The 12,963-nt window shown below is 35.2% G+C and overlaps 1 protein-coding gene and 1 long non-coding RNA gene across 11 annotated transcripts in view; one reads left to right on the top strand and one right to left on the bottom strand.

Annotated features, from left to right (window-relative positions):
* Window positions 1-12,963, bottom strand: part of SCLT1 (sodium channel and clathrin linker 1) — a 177,758-nt gene that overhangs the window by 27,582 nt on the left and 137,213 nt on the right. For 2 of the 6 annotated variants that reach the window (XR_012012785.1, XM_072788388.1), the window contains one exon: window positions 5,133-5,339. The exons of 3 other annotated variants lie outside the window; for them this stretch is intronic. Coding sequence is in view for 2 of the 3 variants with exons in the window: in XM_072788388.1 (XP_072644489.1) it covers window positions 5,288-5,339 (52 nt within the window). In the remaining variant the exon portion in view is untranslated. Of the gene's footprint in view, window positions 1-1,914; window positions 1,949-5,132; window positions 5,340-12,963 lie in introns of those variants that run through there. One more of the 6 variants, XM_072788389.1, reaches the window with a different exon arrangement.
* LOC140611674 (uncharacterized) overlaps window positions 1-12,963 on the top strand; it is a 45,141-nt gene that overhangs the window by 12,967 nt on the left and 19,211 nt on the right. The window contains exon 1 of one of the 5 annotated variants that reach the window (XR_012012798.1): window positions 10,816-11,470. The exons of the other annotated variants lie outside the window; for them this stretch is intronic. This is a non-coding gene — a long non-coding RNA (uncharacterized lncRNA). Of the gene's footprint in view, window positions 1-10,815; window positions 11,471-12,963 lie in introns of those variants that run through there. 5 annotated transcript variants of the gene reach the window in all.

The raw sequence follows: 12,963 nt of genomic DNA, 5'->3' as shown, positions 1-12,963 counted from the left end.
AACTCAAAATGGATGAAAGACCTAAATGCGAGACAGGAATCCATTAAAATCCTAGAAGAGAACTGCACAGGCAGCAACATTTTTGACCTCAGCTACAGCAGCTTCTTGCATGACACATCTCTAAAGGCAAAGGAAACAAAAGCAAAAACGAACTACTGGGACTTCATCAAGATTAAAAGCTTCTGCATAGCAAAGGAAATAGTCACAAAACTAAAAGGCAACTTACAGAATGGAAGAATATATTTGCAAATGACATATCAGATAAAGGGCTAATATCCAAGATCTATAAAGAACTTATCAAACTCAACACCCAAAAACCCAAATAATCCAGTCAAGAAATGGGCAGATGATATGAACAGACATTTCTCCAAATACCTACCCAATGCCAACAGACACTTGAAAAAATGCTCCACATCTCTTGGCATCAGGGAAATACAAATAAAAAACACAGTGATATACCACTTTATACACTAGTTAGGTGACTAAAATAAACAAGACAGGAAACAAATGTTGGCGAGGATATTGAGAATGTGGAACCCTCTTACACTGTTGGGGGGAATCCAAGCTAGTGCAGCCTCTGGAAAACAGTGTGGAGGTTCCTCAAGAAGTTAAAAATAGAGCTACCCTACAACCCAGCAATTGCTCTACTTGGTATTTAACCTAATGATACTGATGTAGTAAAACAAAGGGGTACCTGCACCTCAATGTTTATAGCAGCAATGTCCACAAGAACCAAATTGTGGAAGGAGCCGAGATGTCCTTCGACAGATAAATGGATAAAGAAGATGCAGTATATATACAATGAAATATTACTCAGTCATCAGAAAGGATAAATACCTACCATTTACATCAGTGTGGATGGAACTGGGGGTATTATGCTAAGTGAAATAAGTCAATCAGAGAAAGACCATTATCATATGGTTTCACTCATATGCGAAATACAAGAGTGCAGAGGACCCTAAGGGAAGGAGGGGAAACTGAATGGGAAAAACTCAGAGAGGGAGTCAAACTATGAGAAACTCTTAACTCTGGGAAACAAACTGGGGGTTGCTGGAGGGGAACTGGGAGGGATGGGGTAGCTCGGTGATGGGCACTAAGGAGGGTACTTGATGTAATAACACTGGGTGTTACATACAACTGATGAATTACTGAAAACTACATCTGAAACTAATGACGTACTATATGTTGGCAAATTGAATTTAAATTAAAAAAAAGAAATATAAACACAGTAGAAGTTCTCTTCTGATTGCTTCTCTTAGTGAAAGAGGAACTGAGGTTACCAAATGAAAGTGATGATGGAAAGGAGATGTGAAAGATTTGAGGAAGGACAAGAGGGTATGAAATAGGTGCCAAGGAGAACAGAATATACAGACTGACTACCTGGCAGCATAAAGATCCTTTTTGTGATCACGGATTTAGAGTGAGCTCACTAGCACAGCTGTGTGCTTTTGTCTAGCCACCATAAGCTGAACGGGTGAAGGTACAGGGAGGACAACAAAGTGGATGTAATCAGGGCTTATTCAACAAAAAGAAGAGAAAATGTCAGGAGAGTTCAGGATGATTATCCCTGCTGATTCTTTCTAAAACTAACTCCCTTCTAAACATATACCTATTCCCCTTTTCTGCTCTACCTTTCTCTTCAGCACTTATTATCTACCACATTATATATTTAATTTGTCTTGTTTACAGTCTCTATTAGAATGAAAGCTCCATGAGAGTAAGGTTTTTTGTCTGTCTAGTTCACTGTTACAGTCTTCAAAAAGAATTAAATTATTTGTGATGACAGGTAACAAGACTGATATTTTTTTGACAGCAAACTCATTCTAGGAAACTCTTTTCAATCAGTCATACATGGAGCTACTCTGCTTGCTCATAAAGTTGGACTTGCATCCAGAATTCAGGCTGAAGGGATTCTTCTTTGGTCTTGTACTACTGGTTAGCAGTACTCCTTTAAAAAAAAAACACATTTCAATAATTCAACTGAATCAACTATAAACATTCTAAAGAATACCTATCAAGTGCCCAACACTATGCTATGGATTTTATGTTTACATAAATAGTTATGTTCATATATACATACTCATTCAACAAATATTATGTGACAATAACTACTGATATATCGGTGTCTGTGGATATATATACATGCAGGGACCACAGAAGGTTGTGACATATGATCAATGTGTACTTGAAATTTCAAGATAAAGGAATAATGGAGAGACAGGAATCAAAAGTGGCTCCTAAATTGTCAAATTATGGAACCTGTGTATACTTTGAGTATCCTGTAAATACTGAGTAAAAGTTAACCCCAATTAAAAAAATAATATAGGAAAGTGGAATTTTTCCTTGAGAACAGAAATCCCTAACAAAGTTAAAAAAAATTCAGAACAGGAGTTCAAACATGATTGGATAAAGACACATTGTTTTGTGGAATATTTTATCCTATGAGAGTATGATCTTGATTATGAGCAGTACCAATTTAAAAAAAACTTATTTCACCAAATCCTGGTGCCTATGTCATAGACTAGGTATTCCTTTATCACTAAACAGTTTTCATAATATTTATTAGAATGGGTAGCATTTTTGAAACTTTATGAGAAGAGAAAAAAGTTTCACTTATAAGGCAGTGGTGTAATTATGGGAATTTATGTTTCTTAGTCTCTTGAATAGTGGGGACACATTATACTTTATCATGTTTCACAAAGTTCAAATGTATTTTAAAAACTAAAATTATGCATGAATGATCAAAATTGTAAGACAAATTTGTCCTAGAAAAGAAACAATAATTGAAAAAAATCAACTAGCTTTCATTCATCCATTCAATAAATACATTCTGAGTACCTATTAGGGCTAGACATTCTTCGAGGGTCTAGGGATATAGTGGGGAACACAAGAGACAAGTTACTTTATGGAGTTGATATTACTGTGGCGGAGATAGCAAGATAAAAAGTGCTAAGAAATAAGTATAAAATGCAATTACTGTTAATGATGAATGCTATAAGGAAAAACAAAAGTGGATAATGGGATGTAGTAATTTCTAAGAGCGGGGCTTTGTCTTACTCATCTTTGTGTTTCTTTTTTTTTTTTTTTTAAAGATTTTATTTATTCATGAGAGACAAGAGACATACAGAGAGAAAGAGGCAGAGACACGGGCAGAAGGAGAAGCAGGCTCCATGCAGGGAGCCCGACATGGGACTCTATCCCGGGTCTCCAGGATCACACCCCAGGCTGCAGGCATCACAAAACCACTGCGCCACCAGGGCTGCCCATCTTTGTGTTTCTATAGCATCTAGCGGAATGCTTAGAAAAAGAGTGGTCACTCAGATTTTTTTAAAAATTAAATCTGAGTTTTTAAGGTATCTGCTTTTGTTTCTGGAAGTATGTGTATAAATCTGCAAACTGAAGTATTAGATACTTTTAATTAGACACTTTAAATTCAGAACTTAATTCTGAACATAATGGAGTCAAGAAATAGCCAAGATGCAAATAATCTTGCCAAACACTTTTGAAGGTATAATAAAACTCCAAATCAGAGCAAATTTGGGTATTTTCAGGTAAGTTTACTAATACAATAAAGCAAGTATATAAAATTTTAATGTGCTTATATTCTTGTAGAGTTTATACCATTTTAATAATCTACGTGTAATTTTAATACAATGGTAATATTAAACAAAATTGACTTATTCATTACTTTTTTTCCCTGAGAACTATGGAAAAATCAAGGGTAAAGAGACCCACAAAGAAGTGGCACTGCCTTTCTCTTAAACCTGATGCAAAATATCTGCCAAGTGACAAAAGCTTTCTCTGAGTAGATTTACACTTTCTAATCACCAAAGCATACTGACTGAAGAAAAAGCTATTATGTTAGAAAATGGGATGTTAAATCTTTACAGGACATCCTCAGTTTGGGAAGTCTCTTGCTAAGCAAGAAGTATAGTTACAAATTATGCTACATTTTTCAAGATGTTTTTAAGATCTCAGCTAACATGACAGGTAATTTTTTATCTCTCATTTCAACACTGTGATATAAATAAATCAAAGTTAGGCACTTCTGTCCTATTTAAATAATGTGTCCTTATACCCCAGGCTTATGACTCCCTACTATTAGTTACTTCAAAGTATAATATAGTTGTTTTTAAATGTTGTCTTGACTCAGTTTTGAGGCCCTACACTTTCCGTTCTTGTGCAGCCAATTAAATTCACACTATCCACTTTACCTACTGGGCTCTCATAATCTGGGCCACTCTACACCTGCCTTAACTGCCCCAGGGCCAGATATCAGACAACCAGAGCCCACTGAAATCATTCAAATTAGCTAATCCTAAAATTACCTACCCTATCTCATTCCTTCCACAGAAATTACAATAAAGGGACTTGCCCAGTTTCCCCTACTCCCTTTGCCTTGTGATCAACCCTGGTGCTTCCCCCGAGTGGCCTTTTGTAGAGTGCTGTGTTTGCCCCAGGGAACTCTGATTATAAGAATCTATAAATCTCTTTCTCATGTGTTTCTCTTGATCTGAGTCTGGCCTCACTATACCTGAAAGTAATATAGTTAAAACACAAAGGTACACAACATATTTTAGTTAAGAAATAATACTAGTATCAATGCTAATGTTTATAATTAGCAGTAGTATGTTGTATAAGTGTAACATTGGTTCTAATGCCTAATTATTTTGTTGCTATAGTCCATTTCAACCTCCAGGATGCTGTAATTGATCAGAGACACATGTAAACTCTGTATAAGACAAAAATTATCTAAGATTTTCACCCAGTTTTCACCAAGACACATCACTGTGCTAAATGAAGTGGATATATATATTTTAAAGATTTTATTTATTTATTCACGAGAGACAGAGAGAGAGAGACACAGAGACACAGGCAGAGGAGAAGCAGGCTCCATGTAGGGAGCCTGATGTGGGACTTGATCCTGCGTCTCCAGGACCACATGCTGGACTGAAGATGGCGCTAAACCGCTAAGCCACTGGGGCTGCCCGTGAAGTGGATATTTTTAAAGAGTATATGCTTGGATCCAGTAAAAGTACACTAAGCCATGCAGATTAATCGATGCATGAAAAACTCTCCAACACTTTAAAAGCATTAACGAAATGAAAATATTGCAAAAAGTCCCAAGACAATTACTGAATGGAAGTTTTTTATTTTTATTTTTATTTTATTTTATTTATTTATTCATGATAGACACAGAGAGAGAGAGTGGCAGAGACACAGGCAGAGGGAGAAGCAGGCCCCATGCAGGGAGCCCGACGTGGAACTCAATCCCAGGACTCCAGGATCACGCCCTGGTCTGAAGGCAGGCGCTTAAACTGCTGAACCACTGGCTGCCCCTGAATGGAAGTTTTTAAGGAGAAAAATCAGAATATTGGAGCACCAATGCTTTTTATGCCCTGGAAGGCATTTACAATACCCCACATTTAGGATTTGGTTCTGTTACCACTCAGAGAAAAGGTTATTTTTCTTCTCCTGTTTTGGTCATAAGCAAAACAGGAGAAGAAAAAAAAAGAAACATTCCTGTGAAGTTATGGCCACAGACCAGCCATCTTACAGATTTACCTCAAAGAACAAATGTCTATGGAAGGCCAGAAAGCCTACCTTTGGTAATGTGCTCAAAACCAGAAGTACTCCAAGGCACCAAGAAGCAGCAAGGCAAAGCCTATCTATGTATAAACCCTGTAACAAAAATTTTCTGGGGCAGTTACTAACAAGCAGATAGAGAATCTAGACAGAAACAAACCAACAGAAACAAATTTGTCTGATACTGAATTTATCAGATGTAGACTTTCAAGTAATGTTTACTATTTTAAAAGAAATGCAAGGCAAACTTAGAAATGTCAGCAAGAAACAGGAGACTCTAAGAATGTAAAATGGCAGATGTGACAAAGTTAAATAGAACTTCCAGTAACAAAAAAACTCCCTAAGATAACTCAATGGACACATACAGTAGACTGAACACAAAAAGACAACTTATAAAACACTAGATTTGAAGAAACTGTCAGAGTGCAGCACAGTAGAAGAAAACAATGGAAATAAAGAGAGACATAGGAATGTAATATAAAAGTCTAACATACCTTTGAGCAGAGTCCCAGAAGGGTGGAAGAGAGAGAATTGAGCAGGGGCTGTTTTTAAAAATCAATCTTACTGAGGTATAATTATTGAAATAAAATGTAGCCATTTTGAATATAGAGCTTGATAAAGTTTGACAAATGCATATACCCGCACAACTACAATCACAGCTAATATACAGAATATGTCCATCACCCCAAAATATTACCGTCATGACCCTGTGCAGTCATTGTCCACCACCAACCCCAGCCCTAGGTATTTATCATACTGCTGTCATTAGATTAGTCTTTTTTTTAGAATTTCATATAAATGTGATCATACATACCCTTCTTTGGCTTTTGTTTCATCTCACTTTTGACAATCATCCATATTACATTTAGCAGTGGTTTGTCCCTTTTCATTGCTATGTGTTTATCCACACAACTCTTAATAGCCATTTGGGTTGTTTCCCATTTTTGGCTATTATAAATAAAGTACTTACAAATATTTGTGCACAAGTTTTTTTTTGTGTGTGTGAATCTGTTTTAATTTCTTTAGGGTAAATAACTATGAGTACAACTGCATGGTTTCTATCATTATTGAACTGTAAGATTTATTTTTAATAGTCCCCAATTTCCTTACCTCTTGGTATTCAGAGCCCCACACTCAAGCAGGGCAGAAGGGGCTAAGGCTACACCTAATGACTTGCTTTTACTTAACGGGAAAAGGTTAAAGTGATGGGATGTCACTTCAAGATTAGGTTAAGAACAACCACAACTTTTGTTTTGCTTTCCTCTCTCTCCTCCTCTCCCTTTTTCTACCTCTTTTTCTCTCACTTCTTACTCTGAAGGAAGCAAGCTGCCACGTTGTGAATACACACATAAAGTGGCTCGTGAGGCAAGGAACTGACATCTGCCAACAATAGTTAACATCTGAGGCCTGTCACAGCTTTAGTGTGAACTTGGGAGTGAATCCTCCCTCTTGGAGCCTTGAGATGATTGCAGTTTCATGACAGATCCTGGGTCAGAGGCATTCTGGTTCAGACATGCCTGAATTCCTGACCCACAGAAACTGTGAAATAATAAATGTTGTTTTAAGCCACTAAGTTTTGGAGCAATTTGTTATATAGTAATAGATAACTGATATAAAGATTTTTAAATCAAATATGAAAATTTTTGGGCCATTATTTCTCAAAATACCCCTAACTCCCACCCTCACCCTCACCCTCCTTTATACTGCTTGATATTGTCTCTCTGGTCATTGAGGCTCTCTGATCTTTCCTCACTATGCTTCATTTTTGGATAGCTTTTTTTTTCTTTTCTGTCTTCAAGTTCTCTGATTTGTTCTTCTGCAGTGCATAATTTGTTGTTAATCCCATCCAGTACATTAAAGAATTTCCAGTATTATAATTTGCATGCCCAAATTTCCATTTGGCTTTTTGTATACTCCATTTCTTTTCTCATCATCTTTATGTGTTCCTTTAAATCACTGAGTATATTTAAAATTGCTAAAGTTCTTGTCTATTAATTGTGCCACTTCTGTCATTTCTAAATGTGTTTCCATGTACTGCTTTTTCTTCCTGGCTTTGGGTACCAGTTTTGCTTACCTAGTAATAAAAGTGTGGGATTTGTTCTTGCAGGCAGTTAAAATACTTGAGAACATGCTAGATTATTTTGAGGCGTGGTTTTAAGTCTTCTCAAAGTGAATTTAGAATACTTTTTGTTCTGGCTGGTTTAATTCTATTAATAAGGTGAAGTGATTCTGGAGTCTAAACTTCATGCACTATGTATTCAACAGGGATTCTCCACCTCACAGCCCTCTGTGAACTCTTTATGTTTTTCAGCTTACAGCCTCCTTGTCATTGTCTGCATGGTTTCTTTGAGTTTTATTCTATGTATGAGTGAGAAACACACTCAAAGGGACTATGCAGATTTCTGAAGCTCTTTCTCTGTGTAGTTCCAACTTCTCTGGTTCTCTGCCTTGCAAATTTCAGTTACTGAGTCATCAGACCTGGCAGTGGCTTAGATTACCTTCTTTGGCTCATGGTCCTGAAAGTACCTTTCGGCAGAAATCCAAGGTGATTCTAGATTTGATCTTGTTTCTTTTCTTTCATGGATCAGAAAAACAGTTGTTTCAACTATTTTGTCCAGTTTGCTAGTTGTTTCTGGTCCAGCACCAGTTTCTCCACAGCAGGGAGCAGAGATTCCCAGAGCTCATATCTGAACAGTTGACATCTGGCAATTGTCTGAACTAATGCTAATCTATACTACCAAAAGGCACAAAATACAACAAATGAAATGAAACCCATACTTAGATATATCACAGTGAAACTATAGAAGAACAGAACATTTCAATAGAAGCCACAGGAAAAGAGATTACTTTCAAAGGAGTGACAAATGAGATGGACAGATGATTTCTATACAGAAACAACACAGTCAGAGGTTAACAGATTGTCGTTTTTAATTTTCTCAAAGAAAATAGCTTCAACTTGGAATTCTGTCAGCAAGCAAAAATATTGTTCAAATATGGACATAAATATATTTTACAAACAGAAGTTGAGAATTCATCACCAGCATATCCTCACTAAAGGAACTTCCAAAAGACATAATTTAGATAACAAGGCAAGTTGTCCGAGTTGGAACGTTTGAGATATAAGAAGAAATGCAGAACAAAGAAGGTAGTAAATATATAGGTTAATGTAAATGAACTATTATTATATAAAACAATTAGTAGGGTGAAATAAAAACACTACAAAGAAGACTTTAAAATCTGGAAATTATAATATATAAGTTGGGCAAGGAAATGAATGGTGTTAATATGTTCCAAAGTTCTTACATTATCTAGCAGGAGGATAGAGGCTTTAATTTTAGTCTTTCTTATGGTAAATATATATGGCATAACTTCTAGCGTAACAACCAAAATAATACATTTTAATTTGCAAAGCTTGGGCGGGGGAAAGTGGAATGATCAAAAACAAAAACAAACAAACAAACAAGCACCAAGTCAATAAAAAAGATGAGAAAGGAAAGAAAGAGAAAGCAAAGATGATAAAAATAGCAAGTACTAAAATAAAATAAAGATAACAAATCTCAATATACTTTGGATTACACTGAATATAAATGAACTGAATGGTCTAAAACAGAAACATATACTGTTTCTAAGAGACATATCTATGGAAAACAGAATTAACAAAAATATAACTAAAATATCCCCATATGCTTAGAAATTTAAAAATGTACTTATAAATAACACATGGATTAAAAGAAGAAATAATGAAATTAGAAAATATTTTGAAGCAAAAATATTTTGAGCGAAAGTACTAGATATATCAAAACTGGTATGCTAAAGCTATGAAGTGTCTGGGAAAAAATCTGTAACATTTAAGAATCCATTCAAATTAAGAGAAAAGAAAAGGGGAAAATTTGTGAGCGATGCTTCTATTTTAAGAAGATAGAAAAGGAACAGCAACATGAAAGCAGAAAGAGGTAATAAAGAACAGAAATAAAATATATAACAATCCTTTGGTGAGAATGATAAACACAAAACAAAGTACAAATGATACCAGTATCAGTAATGCAAAAAGGGCTATCATCACAGATACTTCAGACATCATATATTATGAACATATTGCCTCCAAAACACTTGGAAAGTTTAGGAGACATGGACACATTTATAGAAAAAAATAATTTACTAAAATTGTTTCATAGAAGAAATAGAAAATTTGAAGAGTTCTATAACTGTTCAGTGAAATCAACAATCAAAGATATTACCATACAAATCCCAAACCACCACCACCACCACCATTACTCCAGGCCAACAGAATTTCCCTGGAGAGATCTACCAAATATTCAGAGTAAACATTCCTAATATACAAAGTTTATAAGAAAACAGAAAAAGCAACCAGTCTCCAATTTCCTGAGACTGACATAACTTTAATACTACAACTTAACAATGAAAGTTCAAGAACAGGAAGTTTCAGGCCAATCTCTCTACTGATCATAGATATAAAAATACTAAGCAAAATACTAGCAAGGCAAATCCAGTGATATATAAGGAGAATGCATTCCAACAGTGTTGGTTTTATTATAGGAATGCAAACTTGGTACACTAGTAAAATCTATCTATAAAATTTATCCCACTATAATTCAATATTTATGATAAAAACTAAGTAAAATAAGAAGGAAACTTCCTAAATCTAAATCTAACAGAAGTTATCTCCTAACACAGAAAACATCATATACAAAGAACAAAGATAAAGATTGAAAGCTTTCCTTCTGAGATTGAAAGAAAGGACAAGAGTCCTTGACTATGACTTTAATTCCATACTATACTAGTCATACTGGTCTAGCCAGTGTAATAGGTGAGAAAGGGAAATAAAATATATGATAACTGGAAATAAAAACAGTTGTATTCAGAGATGATATAATTATATGTAAACAAAATCCAACACATGCCTTAATTTCTTAAATTACAGAAAACAAAATGTACAGTTATGAACCAAAGTTGCAACAATACTGGCTTCTAGACTAATTGCTTTTTAAACAATGTATTAGTATCTTAAACCAGGTAGAAAACAAAAAGAGTTACATTTTGTTTTCTATATAATATAGGAGACTAATGAGTTTTGAAAAATTTTTTGGACACAATCATAAAGGCATAATTTTGTGACATCAACAACTGAAAGGAGTGGGGACAGAGTTATAAAAGATCAGACTTTTTAAAAAAGATTTTATTTATTTACTTATGAGAGACACATACAGAGAGAGGCAGAAACACAGGCAGAGGGAGAAGCAGGCTCCACACAGGGAGCCCGATGTGGGACTCAATCCTGGGACCCCAGGATCATGCCCTGAGCCAAAGGCAGACGCTCAGCTACCCAGGTGTCCCAGGATCAGAGTTTTTGTATGTTACTAAAGTTAAACTGGTATAAACTCAAATTAGAGTGTTAGAACTTTTAGGATGTTACATGTAATCTCCACGGTAATCACAAAGAAAATAGCTATAAGGCATACACAAAAAGAAACGTGACAGGAACTCAAAGTTTCATAAAAAAAATCAACTAAACATAAGACAGTAATGTGAGAAAAGAGACAAAAAAGCTGCGAAGTATATAAAAAACAAAAAGAAAGTCCATTCTTATCAACCTTAAAAGATAAGGAAATTCTGGCACACACTACAACATGGGTGAGCCTTGGGGACTTTGTGTTGGGTGAAAGAGGCCAGTCACAGGGGTAATGAATACCATGTGCTTCCACGTGTATGAGGTACTTAGAGGAGTCAAGGTCATAAAGACAGAGGTGAGATGGTGGTTGTCAGGGGCTGGGGGAGGGGGAGTTTAATTTGGTTTAGTTTAATACATATGGAGTTTCCAATTTTCAAGATGAAAAGAAGTTCCAGAGAAGGATGGGTTGTGATGGTAACATAACAAAGTGAATGTACTTAATACTAATACTAATGTACTAATACTAATATTAATACTAATGTACTAATACTGAAATGTATGCTAGAAATGGCTAAGATGGTAAATATTATATGTATACTTTGCCACAATTAAAAGAAAAAATGGAATCAATCCAAAGGCCCATCAATTGGTGAGTGGATAAACAAAATGTGGTATATACCCATTCCACTGACTCATCAATAAAAACATACTCAATACTGATCTATGACACAATATGGATGAGTCTCAGAAACATTATGCTAAGGGAAAGAAATCTAGATGCATAAAATATGTGATTCCATGTAAAGGAAATGTCCAGAATAGGCAAATCTATAGAGTCAGCAAGTAGATTATTGATTGCCAGAAATAGGAAGTTGGTACTCCTAGCAAAGAGAAAGATTTTGTGGTTTGATAGAAATGTGCTGAAACCTGATTGAAGTGATGCTTGCACCACTTTGTAAAGTTACTATAAATCAGTGAATTGTATGCTTAACAGAATGAGTTACATGGTATGCAAATCATATCACAATAATGCTGCTGAAAGGAAAAATCGAAAAGAATCTACAGCTTTTTGTATTGTACAAGATTTTTGGTATCAAAAAGCATTTCTATTTCTTTATACAAGCAAAGGTCAGAAAACTAAATGAGAGATATGATTTATAATATAAAAATATTGAATACTAAAAATACCAACTAAATCTAACAGACGTGTAAGGCTTGTACAAAGAAATTAATAAACCTTATTGAGAGGTATTAAAAAAGATGTAAACAAATGGAGAGATTCATGTCCAAAAAACTGGAATCTTTAGAATTTTAAATTATGTTAACTTGATTCAAATTTACTTATAGATTTGGGACGACTGGGTGGCTCAGTGGTTGAGTATCTGCCTTTGGCTCAGGTCGTGATCCCAGGGTGCTGGGATCGAGTCCCGTATCAAGGTCCCTGCAGGGAGCCTGCTTCTCCCTCTGCCTGTGTCTCTGCCTCTCTCTGTGTGTCTCTCATGAATAAATAAATAAAATCTTAAAAAAAATTTACTTATAGATTCAATGTAATTCCAATCAAAATCTCATCACATTTCTTTATGGGATGTAAGAACACAATTTGAATATGCCATATGGAAATGTCCATAGCCAACAACAGGTATTTTTGAAAAACTGAATAAGAGGAATAGTTTTATCAGATATCAAGTCACTTATCTAATCTTGTATTTGTTTTCAAAAGTGTCTTCTAAAGATATAATGAACACAGCAGTATGGTATTGACACAGGACAGACCAGTCAAACATAAGTAAGTTCAGAAACAGACACACACATATGGACACAAATTATGAAAAGGAGATACTGCAAAGTAGTGACGAAATGACAAGTTTGTCATTAAAGGTTGCAGGGATGAACGGTTACTAGATTTCTACCTTACCCTGTACACAAAATCAATTCCAGATTAAAAAATGATAAAAATGTTGAAGGTA

This window comes from Canis lupus, chromosome 20 (assembly GCF_048164855.1).
Source record: "Canis lupus baileyi chromosome 20, mCanLup2.hap1, whole genome shotgun sequence".
Taxonomy (NCBI): Eukaryota; Metazoa; Chordata; class Mammalia; order Carnivora; family Canidae; genus Canis; species Canis lupus.
Note: the sequence above shows the minus strand (reverse complement) of the source record. Positions and strands in the feature narration are given on the sequence as shown.